This window comes from Oncorhynchus nerka, linkage group LG14 (genome assembly GCF_034236695.1).
Source record: "Oncorhynchus nerka isolate Pitt River linkage group LG14, Oner_Uvic_2.0, whole genome shotgun sequence".
In the NCBI taxonomy this organism is placed as follows: domain Eukaryota; kingdom Metazoa; phylum Chordata; class Actinopteri; order Salmoniformes; family Salmonidae; genus Oncorhynchus; species Oncorhynchus nerka.
Window position 1 is genome coordinate 94,694,189 of NC_088409.1, and position 21,786 is coordinate 94,715,974.

The following is a 21,786-nucleotide window of genomic DNA, read 5'->3' on the forward strand; positions in this document are numbered from 1 at the left end:
GGAACAATGGTGGCCCTCTTGAAGCATGTGGGAACAGCAGACTGGTATAGGGATTGATTGAATATGTCCGTAAACACACCGGCCAGCTGGTCTGCGCATGCTCTGAGGGCGCGGCTGGGGATGCCGTCTGGGCCTGCAGCCTTGCGAGGGTTAACACGTTTAAATGTCTTACTCACCTCGGCTGCAGTGAAGGAGAGACCGCATGTTTTCGTTGCAGGCCGTGTCAGTGGCACTGTATTGTCCTCAAAGCGGGCAAAAAAGTTATTTAGTCTGCCTGGGAGCAAGACATCCTGGTCCGTGACTGGGCTGGGTTTCTTCTTGTAGTCCGTGATTGACTGTAGACCCTGCCACATGCCTCTTGTGTCTGAGCCATTGAATTGAGATTCCACTTTGTCTCTGTACTGACGCTTAGCTTGTTTAATAGCCTTGCGGAGGGAATAGCTGCATTGTTTATATTCGGACATATTACCAGACACCTTGCCCTGATTAAAAGCAGTGGTTCGCGCTTTCAGTTTCACGCGAATGCTGCCATCAATCCACGGTTTCTGGTTTGGGAATGTTTTTAACGTTGCTATGGGAACGACATCTTCGACGCACGTTCTAATGAACTCGCACACCGAATCAGCGTATTCGTCAATATTTCCATCTGACGCAATACGAAACATGTCCCAGTCCACGTGATGGAAGCAATCTTGGAGTGTGGAGTCAGCTTGGTCTGACCAGCGTTGGACAGACCTTAGCGTGGGAGCCTCTTGTTTTAGTTTCTGCCTGTAGGCAGGGATCAGCAAAATGGAGTCGTGGTCAGCTTTTCCGAAAGGGGGGCGGGGCAGGGCCTTATATGCGTCGCGGAAGTTAGAGTAACAATGATCCAAGGTTTTACCACCCCTGGTTGCGCAATCGATATGCTGGTAAAATTTAGGGAGTCTTGTTTTCAGATTAGCTTTGTTAAAATCCCCAGCTACAAGAATGCAGCCTCCGGATAAATGGTTTCCAGTTTGCAAAGAGTTAAATAAAGTTAGTTCAGAGCCATCGATGTGTCTGCTTGGGGGGGGATATATACGGCTGTGATTATAATCGAGGAGAATTCTCTTGGAAGATAATGCGGTCTACATTTGATTGTGAGGAATTCTAAATCAGGTGAACAGAAGGATTTGAGTTCCTGTATGTTTCCTTCATCACACCATGTCTCGTTAGTCATGAGGCATACGCCCCCGCCACTCTTCTTACCAGAAAGATGTTTGTTTCTGTCCGCGCGATGCGGACAGAAACAAGGGTTGAATGCACAGGGTTGAATGCACTATTTATATCAAACTGCAAGTAGGGTATGGATATACACTTTTAGGGTGATTTTAACCACTTCCGGTTGGTCCAGGAAGCTTAGAATCGACACAGCTAGACCTCATAGTGTCCTGATGGACTGTCATCGAAGACAGGTTCATAAGGCATTCATAACCCACATAGGCTTCAGGTTGACTTTAGAGGAGCAGGCAATGTATTCCTATGGGGAGAGATGTCATTGTAATCTGTGAGATCAAAAAACCCTGTTTTACTGTTAAAGGTTAATGCCACATGGTCAAGGTTAGGCTTGCACAGATCAGCAGGACCTCAGGATCGTACCTGATGTCGAATTGTGCTTCGCTTCTCACCCTAACGGTTCTCTCACTGTCACCCAAAAGCAAATGACATTTAGCGCCAGGCTTCATTTTGGGCCTACTTTTTTTCACGGTCGCTGCACTCACAGCGAGCTACGGTTAAGAGGGGCGTCTCGTTGAACTCGGCACAGTCTGGAGACTATGGTGATGCCATTTTTTGTGTTGATTTCAGAATGCCATTTTGGTGATGGTCCCTCTCCGTTTAAACATATTGCAAATGTACAAAAGTCAACGAGCAAGTCAGTGTCCATCAGAGCGAGCTACGGTCAAGCGGGGCATCTCGTTGAACTCGGCACGGCTTAGAGAATATGGAAATGCCATTGCAGGCTCTGTGTGTCTTTAAGCACCGCACTTTGTCACTCCATCCTTGCTGTATGTGTGTGTCTGTGTGTGTGTGAGAGCGAGCTTTTCTTCGACATCTGTTGGGAGAAATGACTGACTTACAGTTCATGGGGGTTGCCTAATCACACATATGATGTTTTGAAAAGATCTGACCTTTTTAACCCTTGGAAACAGCCACTATGACACCATTTAAGGCACTTCCGGTTGGCACAGGAAGCTATAAATAAACTCATATCCTGATTGGGGTATGCCTTTACAGAATCCTGAGTTTTAAGTATTTACGTTAAGAAATGAGTTATTTACGGAGGGTTTAGTGAGTGTGTGTTATTTCAGAAAATCATAGAAAATCACAGAAATCTCGCAGAGCTCCGCAGCACACTTTAAAAAGATTCATATGAACACACTGCAACTGGATCTGTAACTGTTTAAAAAAAAAACTATTTTTGAACATCACCCACCAATTTGACATTGTATGATTTCTCTTAAATGACGATAGATAAATGGCTGGTTCTTTTTTTATTGACACCGGAGGCTCCTTGACTTTGACGTGAAGCGGAAAAATTCTTTCTCTATTTTCAGATGTGAGACATGATGTCCCAGATGTGCTCAATTGGATTCAGGTCTGGGAACGGACGGGCCAGTCCATAGCATGAATGCCTTCCTCTTGCAGGAACTGCGGACACACTCCAGCCACATGAGGTCTAGCATTGTCTTGCATTAGGAGGTACCCAGGGCCAACCGCACCAGCATATGGTCTCACAAGGGGTCTGAGGATCTCATACCTAATGGCAGGCAAGCTACCTCTGGCGAGCACAAAGAAATGCCACCCCACACCATGACTGACCCACCGCCAAACCAATCATGCTGGAGGATGTTGCAGGCAGCATAACCTTCTCCACGGCGTCTCCAGACTCTGTCACGTCTGTCACATGTGCTCAGTGTGAATCTGCTTTCATCTGTGAAGAGCACAGGGCACCAGTGGCGAATTTGCCAATCTTGGTATTCTCTGGCAAATGCCAAACGTCCTGCACGGTGTTGGGCTGTAAGCACAACCCCCACCTGTGGACGTCGGGCCCTCATACCACCCTCATGGAGTCTGTTTCTGACCGTTGGAGCAGACACATGCACATTTGTGGCCTGCTGGAGGCCATTTTGCAGGGCTCTGGCAGTGCTCCTCCTGCTCCTCCTTGCACAAAGGTGGAGGTAGCGGTTCTGCTGCTGGGTTGTTGCCCTCCTACGGCCTCCTCCACGTTTCCTGATGTACTGGCCTGTCTCCTGGTAGCGCCTCCATGCTCTGGACACTACGCTGACAGACACAGCAAACCTTCTTGCCACAGCTCGCATTGATGTGCCATCCTGGATGAGCTGCACTACCTGAGCCACTTGTGTGGGTTGTAGACTCCGTCTCATGCTACCACTAGAGTGAAAGCACCGCCAGCATTCAAAAGTGACCAAAAAATCAGCCAGGAAGCATAGGAACTGAGAAGTGGTCTGTGGTCACCACCTGCAGAACCACTCCTTTATTGGGGGTGTCTTGCTAATTTCCTATCATTTCCACCTGTTTTCTATTCCATTTGCAGAACAGTACGTGAAATTTATTGTCAATCAGTGTTGCTTCCTAAGTGGACAGTTTGATTTCACAGAAGTGTGATTGACCTGGAGTTGCATTGTGTTGTTTAACTTCTTGCGTCGAGCAATCCCGTATCCGGGAGCGTAATCATAGCCTCAAGCTCATTACCATAACGCAACGTTAACTATTCATGAAAATCGCAAATGAAATGAAATAAATATATTCACTCACAAGCTTGGCCTTTTGTTAACCTCTTGCGTCCCCCCGACACGCAGACGTCCCATCTAGACATCTGGAAATGCAAATGCGCTACGCTAAATGCTAATAGCACTCGTTAAAACTCAAACGTTCATTAAATTACACATGCAGGGTACTGAATTAAAGCTACACTCGTTGTGAATCCAGCCAACAAGTCAGATTTTTTAAATGCTTTTCGGCGAAAGCATGAGAAGCTATTATCTGATAGCATGCAACACACCAAAAGACCCGCAGAGGACATAAACAAAATAATTAGCATAGTCAGCGCTACACAAAACGCACAAATAAAATATAAAACATTCATTACCTTTGACAATCTTCTTTGTTGGCACTCCTAGATGTCCCATAAACATCACTATTAGGTCTTTTTTTAAATTAAATCGGTCCATATATAGCGTAGATATCGATCTATGAAGACTGTGTAATCAAGGAAAAAAACAGCGTTTTATAACGTAACGTCATTTTTTAAAATTAATAAAGTCGATGATAAACATTCACAAAACACTTCGAAATACTGTTGTAATGCAACTTTAGGTATTATTAAACGTTAATAATCGATCAAATTGATCACGAGGCGATGTATATTCTATAGCTGTACGTCTTGAAATAATGTCCGGGTAAATCTCAACCAAAATATCCGGTCGGAGACCGGAAGAAATGCGCTGCCTCGTGTCCGTTTGACCAAGAAACAAATCCTAGGCAAATGACAAGACTGTTGACATCATGTGGAAGCTGTAGGTATTGCAATCTCGGCCCCATTTAATGTCGTTCCCATTCAACAATACGTTCAAGTGGCGCATGGATATATTTTCCCATTTTCAGTGATCAGATTTTCCTGCGCTTTTCGATGAAACGCACATTCTGTTATAGTCACAGCCGTGATTTAACCAGTTTTATAAATGTCTGAGTGTTTTCTATCCACACATACTAATCATATGCATATACTATATTCCTGGCATGAGTAGCAGGGCGCTGAAATGTTGCGCGATTTTTAACAGAATGTTCGAAAAAGTAGGGGGTAGGATTAAGAGGTTTTTAACAACACTGTCATTTCAGATTTTCAAAATATGCTTTTCAACCATAGCTACACAAGCATTTGTGTAAGAGTATTGATAGCTAGCATAGCATTAAGCCTAGCATTCAGCAGGCAACATTTTCACAAAAACAAGAAAAGCATTCAAATAAAAACATTTACCTTTGAAGAACTTCAGATGTTTTCAATGAGGAGACTCTCAGTTAGATAGCAAATGTTCAGTTTTTCCAAAAATATTATTTGTGTAGAAGAAATCGTTTTGTTCATCACGTTTGGCTTGGAAAAACCCCAGAAAATTCAGTCATTACAACGGCAAACCTTTTTCCAAATTAACTCCATAATATCGACAGAAACATGGCAAACGTTGTTTAGAATCAATCCTCAAGGTGTTTTTCACATATCTATTCGATGATAAATCATTCGTGGCAGTTGAATCACATAGGAAAATACATGCAGCTGGAGATTACGCACCAATTTCGACGGAGGACACCAGGCGGACACCTGGTAAATGTAGTCTCTTATGGTCAATCTTCCAATGATATGCCTACAAATACGTCACAATGCTGCAGACACCTTGGGGAAACGACATAAAGTGTAGGCTCGTTCCTGACGCATTCACAGCCATATAAGGAGACATTGGAACACAGCTCCTTCAAAATCTGGGGCATTTCCTGTTTGAAATTTCATCTTGGTTTCGCCTGTAGCATCAGTTCTGTGGCACTCACAGATAATATCTTTGCAGTTTTGGAAACGTCAGAGTGTTTTCTTTCCAAAGCTGTCAATTATATGCATAGTCGAGCATCTTTTCGTGACAAAATATCTTGTTTAAAACGGGAATGTTTTTTTATCCCAAATTAAAAGAGCGCCCCCTATATCGAAGAAGTTAAGTGTTCCCTTTAATTTTTTGAGCAGTATAGTTATTTGCACTGTTGTATATAGTTGTAGGTCATTTCACCAATTCGGCCACTTGGGTACATTTGGGCAACTTGTGTGGGACACCTGGGTGACTTCATGATACATGTCATGTAGCTCACCCATTCCTGAAGTTATCAGTCTGAAACTTTGCACACCTACAGTTTCCCTCTTGTGTTATTCATCAAAATTATCTCCAGCATCCTATCTGACTGTGTGGCTATTCTAATACATGTGAAAGATGATGCTACAACAATAAAAAACAAAAAACGTATGCTCTTTCTTTCTCTTTTCTTCCATCAGATCTACTGTGTTATATTCTCCTACATTCAATTAACATTTCCACAAACCTCAGAATGTTTCCATTCAAATGATACCAAGAATATGCATATCCTTGCCTCTGGGGCTGAGCTACAGGCAGTTAGTTTAGGGTATGTCTTCAGGCGGAAATTGAGAACAAGGGACGCAGCCTTTAGAGGTTAACCTGTAGTGACACCCCATCCCGTGAACGGGACCGTTGTCATCATCTGACACTAATTAGCATAACGCAATGGACATAAATCTTCCTAGAAAAACTTCCCAGTCATCACAAGTGAAATATATTGGAACACAGCTTAGCCTTTTGTTTATCACTGTCATCTCAGATTTTCAAAATATGCTTTACAGCCAACGCTAGACAAGCATTTGTGTAAGGGTAGCCTAGTGGTTAGAGCGTTGGACTAGTAACCGGAAGGTTGCAAGTTCAAACCCCCGAGCTGACAAGGTACAAATCTGTCATTCTGCCCCTGAACAGGCAGTTAACCCACTTTTCCTAGGCCGTCATTGAAAATAAGAATTTGTTCTTAACCTGTTGATCCTACCCCCTACTTTTTCGAACATTCTGTTAAAAATCGCGCAACATTTCAGCGCCCTGCTACTCATGCCAGGAATATAGTATATGCATATGATTAGTATGTGTGGATAGAAAACACTCAGACGTTTCTAAAACTGGTTAAATCACGGCTGTGACTATAACAGAACGTGCGTTTCATCGAAAAGCGCAGGAAAATCTGATCACTGAAAATTGGAAAATATATCAATGCGCCACTTGTATGTATTGTCTATGGGAAAGCAAATTCACTGGAGCCGAGATTGCAATTCCTACAGCTTCCACACGATGTCACCAGTCTTGTCATTTGCCTGGGCTTTGTTTCTTGGTCAAACGAACAAGAGACAGTCCATTTCTTCCGGTCTCCGACCGGATATTTTGGTTGAGATTTACCCGGACATTATTTCAAGACGTACAGCTATAGAATATACATCGCCTCGTGATCAATTTGATCGATTATTAACGTTTACTAATACCTAAAGTTGCATTACAAAAGTATTTCGAAGTGTTTTGTGAAAGTTTATCGTCGACTTTTTTAATTTAAAAAAAATGACGTTGCGTTATAAAACGCTGTTTTTTCCTTGATCACACAGTCTTCATAGATCGATATCTAGGCTATATATGGACCGATTTAATCGAAAAAAAGACCCAATAGTGATGTTTATGGGACATCTAGGAGTGCCAACAAAGAAGATTGTGAAAGGTAATGAATGTTTTATATTTTATTTGTGCGTTTTGTGTAGCGCCGACTATGCTAATTATTTTGTTTATGTCCCCTGCGGGTCTTTTGGGGTGTTGCATGCTATCAGATAATAGCTTCTCATGCTTTTGCCGAAAAGCATTTTAAAAATCTGACTTGTTGGCTGGATTCACAACGAGTGTAGCTTTAATTCAGTACCCTGCATGTGTGTTTTAATGAACGTTTGAGTTTTAACGAGTGCTATTAGCATTTAGCGTAGTGCATTTGCATTTCCAGATGTCTAGATGGGACGCCTGCATGTCGGGGGGACGCAAGAGGTTAACTGACTTGCCTGGTTAAATAAAGGTAAAATAAAAAATAAATAAAAATAAAAATAGCCTAGCATAGCATTATGCCTTGCTAGCAGCAGGCAACCTTGTCACAGAAATCAGAAAAGGAATCAAATTAAATCGTTTACCTTTGATCAACTTCGGATGTTTTCACTCACGAGACTCCCTGGTAGACAGCCAAAGTTCATTTCTTCCCAAAAGATTATTTTTGTAGGCGAAATAGCTCCGTTTGTTCTTCACTTTTGGCTGAGAAATTGCCGGGAAATTGCGGTCACCACAACGCCGAAAAATACTCAAAATTAGCTCCATAATATCGACAGAAACATGGCAAACGTTGTTTAGAATCCATCCTCAAGGTGTTTTTCTAATATCTTTTCAATAATATATCCGTCGGGACAATTCGTTTTTCACTAGGACCGATTGGAATAATGGCTACCTCTGTATTTTACGCGAGAATCTCTCTCGGAGCCACCATGTGACCACTTACGCAATGTGGCCACCTACGGCTATTCTTCAACAGAAATGCGTAAAACTACGTATTAATGCTGTATACATCTTTGGGGAATATGTAGAAAGCGTAAGCTCGTTGATGGTACATTCACAGCTGAATAGGGAGTCATTGGAACGCAGCTCTTTCAAAACCTGGGGTACTTCCGGATTGGATTTTTCTCATGCTTTCGCCTGCAACATCAGTTCTGTTATACTCACAGACAATATCTTTACAGTTTTGGAAACATTAGAGTGTTTTCTATCCAAAGCTGTCAATTATACGCATATTCTAGCATCTTTTCCTGACAAAATATCCCGTTTAAAACGGGAACGTTTTTTTTCCAAAAATGAAAATACTGCCCCCTAACACCAAGAGGTTTTAAGGGATGGGTAGCGTCAAGAAGTTAAGGAAGTGATTGAGGTGGAAACTGGTTATGGGGATTCCAACCTATGGTTGGAATGGATTCAGTATACAGCCTGATCAGTAGCGAAAGAAGAATGTTATGCCTGCGCCACAGCAAAACCTCAGTTGACAACCATCCCCTTTCCACTTGATGGAATTGATTCACCCAGGGGAATGGCCTGTATGGTAAAGCTGTTCATGAAGACAGGGAAGCCAGGCAATGACAGTTGCATTGATCTGCATTATCTGTATCCGCATGTGCCCATTATTATTGTATGGCTCGATACATAACACACGGATGGGACGTATGGGAAGTAAGAACATGCAATAGGACAGAGAAGGTAACAACTGACAAGACAATGAGGGAGCTGACTGGGGGGTTGAGTTCCGAGGACTTTAGTAAGATAAAAAGGCCTAGAGCGGATGTCTGATGGTTATGTGGAGGTATGAAGCTGTGGTCTAACCTGCCTACAATTTGGACTGGTATTTGTGCACTAGTGCAGTTAGGTATGCCCTTCACCCTTATCCAACACACATACCTAGTGCCAGGTAGAAGAGAAAGAAGGAGTGCTCCGTCAGGGTCCTTTGACAATAGAGTTTACATCAATAGCATTGGGGTTCTAAGGAGGGTGCCTGATGAGTTCAAAGCTAGGAATAAGATATGGCCTGGATTGGAATCAAGCATCTTCTGGTAGTTAACTCTCAATAAAAATGTAGATTGGATCAATTATATCTACTATAACCAACAGTGTTTCATCAACTATACTAGAGAGGCGAAAAAAGGGTTAGCAGAACAAACAGCTGCAATTAGTTTGATGATATGGCAGAATAGAATAGCATTGGATATGTTACTGGCTGAAAAGGGTTGGGTGTGTGTGATATTCGGATCAGAATGCTGTCCTTTCATACCCAATAACACACCCCCAGACGGATCAGTGACCAAGGCCCTGGATGGTTTAACCACATTAGCTCACGAATTAGCAGAGAACTTTGGGGTGGATAGTTCTATACAAATTGGTTTGATAGTATGTTTGGGAAATGGTAAAAACGTCATCATCACGGTGTTGTGGGCAACTTTCACCTGTATGAGTGTGTTGGTTATTTGTGGATGTTGTTTGGTCCCGTGTATGAGAGGTGAGAGGAGCCCAGGAGATGGCTCCGTTTCTTTTAACTACGAGGAGCCAATGTTGGATAAGACTATTTTTAATGTTTACACAGTTTTTTGGGAAATTGGAAATATTGGAAATTGTTGGAAATATGACTTGTGTCATGCACGAAGCAATGTCCTAACAGACTTGCCAAAACTATTATTTGTTAACAAGAAATGTGTGGAGTTGTTGAAAAACGAGTTGTAATGACTCCAACCTAATTGTATGAAAAACTCTGACTTCAACTGTGTATGAAAATGTTTATTATATTATTATAATACATAATATGATGCATTACAATATCAATTGAACACATGCACTTCAATGTTGTCTCAATTCAATAAGGAATAAAGCTTTTCTCCAACAACATGGAAGTGATTCCACTCTGTAGGCTACTGCTAATCACATCATTTAGCTGGTCAAATTAGATTTTTAAATATATATATATTTTTTATAACTTTATTTCAACAAGGAATACAGCCTGAGACCAAGGTCTCTGTTACAGCTGGGCCCTGGGTATACATGTTTACACATACAGTTTATGTACAATGATTAAAACACTAAACAAGACAAACAAAACGATCACAGATAACACAATAAACATACAGAAACAGATTTAATTTACACGTAGGTTATTCTACTAACAGCACAAGAACTTGCATTTCCCGAAACAGTTACAAGCAATTAAAAAATCAAAATGCTCCAATAAACATTTAAAATGATCAAGGGGGACAAGAGACTCAAGTTTAAGTTTAGTCTACAGGCTATTCCATAGGCAAGGAGAGTATTAGGAAAAGGCAGCCATACCCAACTCTGTGAAAATCAGTGTTGATGCCATAGAATGCATGTAAATAATATCCCCATAATCTATAACAGACATAAAAGTAGCTCGCATCATTTGTCTTCTATTTGTAGAGGACAAGTATGTCCTGTTTCTATAGAGGAAGCCTAGCTTGATTTTTAGCCGTTTACAAAGTTGGTCAATATGCATTTTAATAGAAAGTTCATCATCCAACCATGTCCCTAAGTATTTATATGCAGAGACCTGATTATTCGAGAACCATCTAAGCTCGTAAATGCAAGTGTATTTTCAACCGACTTTTTGAACCTATTAAAATCATAAAATGTGTATTCTTTGCATTTAAAAGAAGTTTCAGCTGTATAAAATACAGTGATAATGCTTGGTCAGCCATTGAAGCGATAGAGTAGATGACAGTGTCATCAGCATTTAAATGAATTTGACACTTTCTTATCTCATCACCGATGTTTATGTAGAGAGTGAACAGTAATGGACCAAGTATAGAACCTTGAGGGACCCCTTTAACCAACTCTAATGGCTTTGACTGGATGACGTCAACTCTAACAGCCTGACTTCTATCCTTTAGATAGTCATAAACCCTACGACAGGCATCCAATCCCAGTCCTATTGACGACAGCTTACCCAAAAGCATCGCATGGTCTACAGTGTCAAAAGCTTTAGATAAATCTGTGAACAAGGCGGCACAGTACTGTCTGTTATCGAGGGCATTAGTAATATCATTTTAACAATCTAGATTTGAACAATCTCTCATAACATTGGTATATCTACAGTGAACATGTGTCATGTAACTAGTTACAATGTTACCAATGATTAGCTGCTAAATTGTTGGTCATCTCTGTCAAAGTAGTCCTACCTAACTATATGATAAACCATATAACTGATCGTTACAATGTTTGTTCCCCTCTATCATTTCTTAATAACGTTTATCATTGGATGTCTTCTCCATGAGGTGTTTCTTGGTGTTCTTCTCCGGCCTGAACAGAATAATAAAGCATTTAGGAACAAATAATAGAAAGAACAACCCAAAGCTAGAGGTAATAATGGCAAAGATCTCCACAGCTACAGTGAACTTCCCAGGAGAGCTTACATAAGCTGGGATAAAGGTGATCCAGACTGCACAGAATATGAGCATGCTGAAGGTGATGAATTTGGCCTCGTTGAAGTTATCCGGCAGCTTCCGAGCCAGAAAAGCCAGCACAAAGCACAAGAGAGACAGGAGTCCTATATAGCCCAACACAGCCCAGAAACCAATAGCTGAACCCACATCACACTCTAGAATGATCTTTTCCTTGTAGGTAGTGAGGTTTTTAATGGGGAAGGGAGGGGACAGGACCAACCACAGAGTACATATCATCGCCTGGACAAACGTGAAGGACACTACTGTCAATCTCTGCTGTGGGGGACCAAACCATTTCATGACATTACTGGCTGGAAGTGTAGCCCTGAAGGCCATCAACACCACTATTGTTTTCCCCAGAACACAAGAGATGCAGAGGACGAAAGTGATCCCAAACGCTGTGTGACGCAGCATACAGGACCATTCAGAGGGCCGGCCAATGAAAGTGAGAGAACACAGAAAACACAGAGCCAAGGAGAAGAGCAGCAGGAAGCTCAACTCAGAGTTGTTGGCCCTGACGATGGCCGAAGTTCGGTGGCGGTAGAAGACAGTTGCCGTGGCGATGGCCAGACAAGCCCCGCCCACAGAGCAGGCAGTCAGGATGATTCCGAGGACCTCGTGGAAGGACAGGAACTCCACAGGCTTAAGGATACAGAGGTCTCTCTCAGCGTTGGGCCAGTACTCCTCGGGACAGATCAGACAGTCTGAAGAATCTGACCAAGACAAAACAACAGACATCAAATGTTAATAATAATAGATCTAGCTTTTATATTTTTACAAATACATGTCCCACAGCACTGCACTTTGTCAGTTTACAATAAAGAATGTTTAATTAATGTGCAGCTTACATGAGATAATAAGAAAAGGAACATGATTGACAGACACTACCTTTGTAGTGCTGGTAATATGAATAAACCACTATTCCTATGGTCCTACCTGTGTTATTACTGATCTCTCCCTCTGCACATTGGATACAGTCATAACAGCATACAGGCTTTCCTTTCTGTACAGCCTTACGAGTGCCTGGGGGACATCTCTCACTGCAAACTGACACAGGTACTTGCGTACTGTTCTTTACCCAGGTGATTTCCCTCTCCATGTCAAGCCTCTGGTCAGGAGGCAGGGACGCATCATAGCGCCCCACTGTCACAAACTCCATCTTCCCACTCTCCCGTATCTGCCAGTTGACAAGCTCATAGGTGGCCACTGGGTCCCCATTGGCATCGAAAGACACCTGGTACCCGTTACGAGAGAAGTTCACCCTCCTCAATCTCTCCAGGACCTCGTGGTTGGAAGTGCAAGGGAGAGAGTGAGAGGGGACAAGAGAGAAGGAGAGAGGTGTAGAGAGATGGAGATAAGGGAAGAGAGAGGTTAGTGAGGGGATGAGAGAAGGAGAGATAGATGGAGAGAGGGGAATAGAGAGATGAGAGATGAAGAAAGATGGAAAGGGGGAAATGGAGAGAAGAAAGATGGAGAGAGAAACAGAACACTAATTGAACTCGTTTTTATCAGATGTGTTACTTCAGAAGAAGTTGTAAAGTATAATGAGAACTCCTAGGCTTTCATACATATAGTATAAACAAACATATTCACCAGGAAATTAGACTATAGACTTGTCATTCACCTGTGTTGGCTTCACATTAAGGTTTTTGTCACAGTTCACAGTGGAGTTTTCTCTCTCTTCACAAACGATGCTGTGGATGGCGTGTGCTATGGCATAAACAGCTTTATACACCATGTTAGTGACACGCAGCTGGGATGTATCTGTGTAGGGGGCCTGTAGCTGCTGTATATCCTCACTGCCATCACACACCTTCTCTTCAACCCCAACACCTGTTGATGAGGTCCCTACAGACAGACAGACCGATAGACAGACAGACAGACATGTAAATAAAATGTTCGATAGACAGATGGGATGGATGGATGGGTGGGTGGGTGGATGGATAGATAGATAGATACCTATCCTCAGCCTACAGCCAAATGCTCCCTCCCAGAACTCAGTGAGCAGGGGAGAGTTGGACACCTTTTGTGGGGAGAGGTCCAGGAGGAAGTTCCTGAGGCCGGGGATGACAGAGCGTTGGATGCCAAATCCGATGGCCCCGGCACACAGTCCGAAGCGCAACATATCTGGGTCAGTGACCCAGGACTCGCTCCCGATCCACTGGCGGGGCGGAGAGGGCAGGCGTTCCATCTCATTCAGCAGGATTCTCATGTCCCCAGAGGCTACGAATGCAACCACCACCCGGGCTGTGGAGCTGGGGAACATGATTATATCATATGCTTAATATGCTGGTCATGTTTGTCATTCATTGGAATGTCTCAGTGAAGTGAACATGAACATTAGTATTAATCAACACTTTTGACATGCTTAAGATATGCAAATCATGTTGGTCTCACAGATCAGCTTTGGGAGAAGAGAGAAATTAATAACAATAGAATTTTATGCAAATATGGTCTTGCATTTGTGTGAATGAAAAGTTCACCAGTAATCATGGATCACCTGCGGATCACGTCAGCCACCCGTTGCACTCTGCTGAGTGGGTTGGTACGGTAGAAGGCTTCAGAATACTCCACACAGATTCCTTCCACTTGTGCTGCCTGTAGGAAAGCCGCCATCCCGTTATTACCGTAGTCAGAGTCGGAACGGACCGCCCCAATCCAGGTCCAGCCGAAGTGCCTGATGAGGTTTGCCAGAGCGGCAGCCTGGAACTGATCACTGGGGATGGTTCTGAAGAAGGTTGGATACTGTTTCTTATCACTCAGACACGCACAGGTGGAAGAGTGACTCACCTTGGTAAAAACAGACAGTCGAAAACATGAGAAAGAACATCATGTTGGCCTCACAACTCTTTTGTATTGGCTACTTCCTGCTATTTTATTTAGCTGTGTAGTTTGATGTTAGGGAGACATTAATAATAATAAGCCAACAATTTTTTTTTCATGAGGCCAGAATGAAAACGGATACACAAAAGTGTGACACCAATCCCTGGTCTCCTTTAACAACCTAGCCTATGAAATATAGTTCTCAGATCATGTTTAAAATCCTACAGAAGTTTGCCACACTCAAAGTTCTCACTCTATGTTCAACTGCCTATAGATGTTCTCCAGACTCATTGTCCTCAGTCTATGTTCAAATGCCTTTCTCCACATAACTTCTCATAGAAGTGTATATTCTTGAAAGAGAGTAGAATATAATAGGAATGCAGTGAATTAAAAGATGAACTCATTCCTGAAAGAGAGGAGGACATACACTACGAATACAGTACATTAAAAGAAGCTGAATGATTTATTTTCACAAGAGTTTACCTGAGGAATGCCGAAAGGGCCGGTGATGCGCAACATGCTGATGGTTGGCGTGGAGCCAGACTCGCCCACGATAGCTGTCACCGTAGCGGACCCCGAGCACTGTTCTCCGGTATCAAACATGGGATCCAGGCCGTTAGCCAGCTGGAAGGCCACTTTCACGGCTATAGGCACCGAGGCGCAGGAGTCGTGCACTTGATAACCAAGGGTGACACCCGGTAGCAGGTGTGAACTGTTGTTTATCTCCTCAACTGCGAAGACCATGGTACGCGAGAAGCGTAACTCACGGGAATCCATACTGTAAATAGAAGATAGGTGAGTGAGCACCTCCTGACGAATCACAAACTAGCCTATATAATGTTACCATGACAAACAGCCTAATATCTAGTATTATTTGCCACACCGTCTATATGCCTACACTTTTGTTGTCTGTAATTGACGACATTGTAATATAGCCTGCATTTGAAAATATGATCCTTTGTAACAGTAGTCTTTATCTACCGTCTTAGACACAAACACACTTTGTTATCTGTCTTTAAACACACTGTTTACCTGTCTTTAAAGCACTGTTCATCTGTCTTTAAAAACATCGTTTATCTGTCTTTAAACACATTGTTTCTCTGTCATTAACACACTATTTATCTGTCTTTAAAGCACTTTTCATCTGTCTTTAAAAACATTGTTTATCTTTCTTTAAACACATTGTTTCTCTGTCATTAACACACTATTTATCTGTCTTTAAAGCACTGTTCATCTGTCTTTAAACACATTGTTTATCTGTCTTTAAAAACATTGTTTATCTTTCTTCACACTGTTCCTCTGTATTTAAAACACAATTCATTTGTCTACCCACACAGCCACAGTCTGTCCCCTGTTCCCTCTTGCGCTCACTGACCTCCCTGTGCACTGCAGGGGCTCAGGCAGGCTGGTGTAGCTGTGATCCACAGTGTGCATATAGTAATGGATGGAGAAAACACCCCCGATGACAAAGTCCCCGTCCTGGGAGAACGCCGGAGGACGAGGGGTGCCTTGGAGCCTGCATCTGACAGACTCCAGCCCAGAGGCAGAGACAGAGGCAGACGAGAGCCAGGCAAGCCCACCAGCCACCACAGCTAGATGTAGTATAACCAGACTATCAGCCAGACTTGGATCCAGAGCAGGAGCCGGAGAGAGCCTCATTCCCCTGATGTGTAGAAGGTATGGAGTAATACAGCGCCACACAGAACCACATAGGTCAGGATATCTCTCTTCTCTGGGTTAAATACCCATCGTACCTCTGTGGCGATTCCTCTGGGGGCCACACTGTGGGTATGGCCATGCCAAGGAGGGAGGGGTTAGAAGCTGCTCTGCTCACTCAGTCAGGTCCTGCTTCTTTCAGCTATAGAGAGTGTACGCACCAGTATCAGAACTACGTTGACTGTAATGGTTTAGATAGCCATAAACATACATTAGATACACAATATCCATGAGCCTCTTTTATATTTCCCTTAGTATCTAGTCTTCTTGGTATGCTGGCTCTCTTATATTTCCCCTACAGTCGAGTCCTCTTGGCACGTTGCCTCACTTACAGTTGAAGTCGGAAGTTTACATTCACCTTAGCCAAATACATTTAAACTCAGTTGTTTCAAAATTCCTGACATTTAATCCAAGTAAAAATTTGCTTTTAGGTCAGTAAATTTTAGGTCAGTAAGGCTCACCACTTTCTTTTACGAATGTGAAAAGTCAGAATAATAGTAGAGAAAATTCATTATTTCAGCTTTAATATCTATCATCACAATCTGAGTGGGTCAGAACTTTACTTACACTCAATTAGTATTTGGTAGCATTGCCTTTAAATAGTTTAACTTGGGTCAAATGTTTTGGGTAGCCTTCCACAAGCTTCCCACAATAAGTTGGGTGAATTGTGGCCCATTCCTCTTGACAGAGCTGGTGTAACTGAGTCAGGTTTGTCGGCCTCCTAGCACGCACATGCTTTTCAGTTCTGCCCTCAAATGTTCTATTGCATTGAGTTCAGGGCTTTGTGAAGGCCACTCCAATATCTTGACTTGTCCTTAGGCCATTTTCCTACAACTGGGGCGGCAGGGTAGCCTAGTGGTTAGAGCATTGGACTAGTAATCGGAAGATTACAAGTTCAAATCCCCGAGCTGACAAGGTACAAATCTGTGGTTCTGCCCCTGAACAGGCAGTTAACCCACTATTCCTAGGCAGTCATTGAAAATAAGAATTTGTTATTAACTGACTTGCCTAGTAAAATAAAGGTTTAAAAAATCACACAAAAAAACAACTGGAAGTATGCTTGGAGTCACAGTCCATTTAGAATGCTCACTTGCGACCAAGCTTTAACTTCCTGATTGATGTCTTGAGATGTTGCTTCAATATATCCACATATTTTTCTCTTCCTCATGAAGCCATCTATTTTGTGAAGTGCACCAGCCCCTCCTGCAGCAAAAAAGACCCCACAACATGATGCTGCCACCAACGTGCTTCACGTTTGGGATGGTGTTCTTCGATTTGCAAGCCTCCCTCTTTTTCCTCCAAACATAACAATGGTTTCGTTCTATGTCCCCATGTGCAGTTGCAAACCGTAGTCTGGCATTGTTATGGCGGTTTTGGAGCAGTGGCTTCTTCCTTGCTGAGTGGCCATTCAAGTTATGCCGATATAGGACTCGTTTTAGTGTGGATATAGATACTTTCGTACCTGTTTCCTCCAGCATCTTCACAAGGTCCTTTGCTGTTGTTCTGGGATTGATTTGCACTTTTCGCACCAAAGCACGTTAATCTCTAGGAGAACGAAGCGTCTTCTTCCCGAGCGGTATGACGCCTGCGTGTTACCATGGTGTTTATGCTGTGTATTATTGTTTGTACAGATGAACGTGGTTCCTTCAGGCATTTGGCTTTTGCTCCCAAGGATGAACAAGACTGTGGAGGTCTACAATAATTTTTCTGAGGTCTCGTCTGATTTCATTTGATTTTACCATGATGTCAAGCAAAGAGTCACTGAGTTTGAAGCTAGGCCTTGAAATACATCCACAAGTACACCTCCAATTGACTTCAATGATCTCAATCAGCCTATCAGAAGCTTCTAAAGCCATGACATATTTTTCTTGAATTTTCCAAGCTATTTAAAGGCACAGTCAACTTGGTGTATGTAAACGTCTCACCTACTGGAAGTGTGAAACAGTGAATTATAAGTGAAACAACTGTAGACAATTATTGGAGAAATGTCTTGTGTCATAAACAAAGTAGATGTCCTAACAGACTTGCCAAAACTATAATTTGTTCACAAGAAATGTGTGGATTGTTGAAAAACTAGTTGTAATGACTCCAACCTAATTGTATGTAAACTGCTGACTTCAACTGTGTATAAAAATGTGTATTATATTATTATGATACATAATATGATGAATTACAATATCAATTGAACACATGCACTTCAATGTTATATCAATTCATATAGGTTAAAGCTTTTCTCCAACAACATGGAAGTGGTTCCACTCTGTAGGCTACTGCTAATCACATCATGTAGCAGGTCTAATTAGATTTTAACACTCTAGATTTCAACAATCTAACTTACCATTGAAATATGGTATGTGAGATTGTAGGTACTGAGATTTTCAACTTCTTATGGCTGCAGGGGCAGTATTGAGTAGCTTGGATGAAAGGTGCCCAGAGGTGCCCAGATTAAATGGCCTGCTCCTCAGTCCCAGTTACTAATATATGCATAGTCAGCCCCCAGCCCCTATTGAATACACAGTGGGATATTGGTAATGTTGTACTTCCTAAAGCTTCCAATAGATGTCAACCGTCTTTAGAAACTTGTTTGAGGATTCTACTGTGAAGTGGGACCGAATGAGAAGGGAAGGAGTAAGGTCTGCCATGAGCCCTGACCATGCGCGTTCACATGAGAGGGAGCTCTGTTCCATCGCACTTCTGAAGACAATGGATTTCTCCGGTTGGAACATTATTGATGTTAAAAACATCCTAAAGATTGATTCCATACATCATTTGACATGTTTCTATGGACAGGAACGGAACTTCATGACTTTGGATTTGTTTTTCGAAACGTGCTAACAAAACTAGCTGTTTGGACATAAATGATGGACATTGTCAAACTAAATCAAACATTTAAAGTGGAACTGGGATTACTGGGAGTGCATTCTGATGAAGATCATCAAAGGTAAGTGAATATTTATAATGCTATTTATGACTTCTGTTGTCTCCCACCCAATATGGCGGATATCTTTTTGGCTGCTTTGTTGTCTTAAAGCTGTAATCAGATTATTGCATAGTTTGCTTTTTCCAAAAGTTTTTTTGAAATCTGACATAGTGGTTGCATTAAGGAGAAGTGTATCTATATTTCCATGTCTAACAAATGTATTTTCATTGACATTGATAATGAGTATTTCTGTAAAATGTTGTGGCTCTCTGCAATATCACCAGAGGTTTTTGGAACTAGTGTGAACGTAACGCACCAATGTATAGTGAGATTTTTTTATATAAATATGCAGTTTATCGAACAAAACATTTTTTTATTGTGTAACATGAAGTCCTATGAGTGTCATCTGATGAAGAACATCAAAGGTTAGTGATGAATTTTATCTCAATTTGTTCTTTTTTTTGTTCTTTTTGTGACTCCTCTTTGGCTGGAAAAATTTCTGAATTTTTCAGTGACAAGGTGGTGACCCAACATAATCGTTTGTGGTGCTTTCGCTGTAAAGCCTATTTGAAATTGGATACTTTGGTGGGATTAACAACACGATCACCTTTAAAATGGTATAAGATACATGTGTGTTTGAGGAAGTTTAATTATGAGATTTCTATTATTTGAATTTGGCGCTCTGCCCTTTCATTGGCTGTTGTCATATCAATCACGTTAACAGGGTTGCAGCCCTTAGACGTTTAATGGGGAAGGGAGGATACAGGACCAACCACAGAGTGCATATCAAAGCCTGGACAAACGTGAATCTCAAAAGTCAATCTCTGCTGTGGAGGGCTAAACCATTTCATGGCATTACTGCCGGGAAGCGTAGCCCTGAAGGCCATCAACACCACTATTGCTTTCCCCAGAACACAAAAGATGCAGAGGACGAAGGTCATCCCGAACATTGTGTGACACAGCATACAGGACCATTCAGAGGGCCGGCCAATGAAAGTAAGAGAACACAGAAAACATAGAGTCAAGGAAAAGAGCAGCAGGAAGCTCAGCCAGAGTTGTTGTCCCTGTCGATGGCCGAAGTTCGATGATGGTAGAAAACGTTTGCCGTGGCGAACGCCAGACAAGCCCCGCCCACAGATCAGACGGTCAGGATAATTCCGAGGACCTTGTGGAAGGACAGGAACTCCACAGGCTTAAGGATACAGAGGTCTCTCTCAGCGTTGGGCCAGTACTCTTCGGGACAGATAAGACAGTCTGAAGAATCTTACCAGGACAAAACAACAGACATCAATTGTTAATAATAATAGATTCAGGTTTCATTTATTTACAAATACATGTCCCACAATGCTGCACTTTGTCAGTTTACAATAAAGAATGTTGAATTAATTTGCAGCCTACATGAGATAATAAGAATAGGAACATGATTGACAATATGTTCCTGGTAATATGAATAAACCACTACTTAGTAAACCGGGATAGAAATTACTACACATTTTATGCCAACTCTTCCTATAGTCCTACCTGATTTACTACTAATCTCTCCCTCTGCACATTGGATAGTCATAAGAGCATACGGGCTTTCCTTTCTGTACAGCCTTACGAGTGCCTATGGGACAGCTCTCACTGCACACTGGCAAAGGTACTTTACCCCAGTGATTTCCCTCTCCATGTCAAACCTCTGGTCAGGAGGTAGGGACGCATCATAGCGCCCCACTGTCACAAACTCCATATTCCCACTCTCCCGTATCTGCCAGTTGACCAGCTCATAGGTGGCCACTGGGTCCCCATTGGTATCGAAAGACACCTGGTACCCGTTACGAGAGAAGTTCACCCTCCTCAATCTCTCCAGGACCTGGTGTTTGGAAGGGCAAGGGAGAGAGAGAGAGAGAGAGAGAGAGAGAGAGAGAGAGGGGACGGGAGAGATGGAGAGGTGGGAAGAGAGATGGTCAGAAGGGAAGAGAGAGATGGATTGAGGGTGAGAGAGAGATGAAGTGAGGGTGAGAGAGATGGATTGAGGGTGAGAGAGAGAAGGAGTGAGGGTGAGAGAGAGATGGATTGAGGGAGAGAGAGAGAAACAGAACATTAATTCACCTCATATATTTATCAGATGCGTTACTTCAGAACAAGTTGTAAAGTATAATGAGAACTCCTAGGCCTTCATACACGTAGTCTAAATAAATATGTTTATCAGGACATTATACTATCATCTTGTTATTCACCTGTGTTGACTTCACATTGAGGTTTCTCATGGAGGTTATTGTCACAGTTCATAGTGGAGTTTTCTCTTTCTTCACAAACGATGCTGTGGATGGCGTGTGCTGTGGAATAAACAGCTTTGTACACCATGTTAGTGACACACAGCTGGGATGTTGTTACAGGAATTTAGTTATTCCAATATGTTTTCATTAATTGAATTCCCTTAATCTATTTTATGAGAATTTGTAAGATTCTTGTTTGCATAAAATAGACGGAAACCAGTCTTTTCAATAATAGGTAACAGAATTTATTCTCGGAGCGCACTGCCACGTTATCACGAGCAACAGTTTATATACATAAACATGACGTCATTTCATTGCTTCTAAAATTAATCCCCTCCTCCCAACCGAGAATCAAGTGAGTTCAAAAGTTAATTACAACTCACTAACACACTCACAGGTCACATAACCTGAATTAACTTTAGACCTCT

At 42.2% G+C, this 21,786-nt stretch overlaps 1 protein-coding gene across 1 annotated transcript; it reads right to left on the bottom strand.

Annotated features, from left to right (window-relative positions):
• Nucleotides 1–10,013: 10,013 nt before the first annotated feature.
• LOC115116461 (extracellular calcium-sensing receptor-like) lies at nt 10,014–16,152 on the bottom strand. Its single transcript, XM_029644952.2, has 7 exons — nt 15,840–16,152; nt 14,948–15,242; nt 14,142–14,431; nt 13,601–13,896; nt 13,266–13,489; nt 12,578–12,923; nt 10,014–12,354 (listed from the first exon to the last, which is right to left on the bottom strand). The coding sequence occupies exons 1-7, from the start codon at nt 16,121–16,123 to the stop codon at nt 11,438–11,440; spliced, it is 2,652 nt and encodes an 883-aa protein (XP_029500812.1). The 5' UTR covers nt 16,124–16,152; the 3' UTR covers nt 10,014–11,437.
• Nucleotides 16,153–21,786: the final 5,634 nt, after the last annotated feature.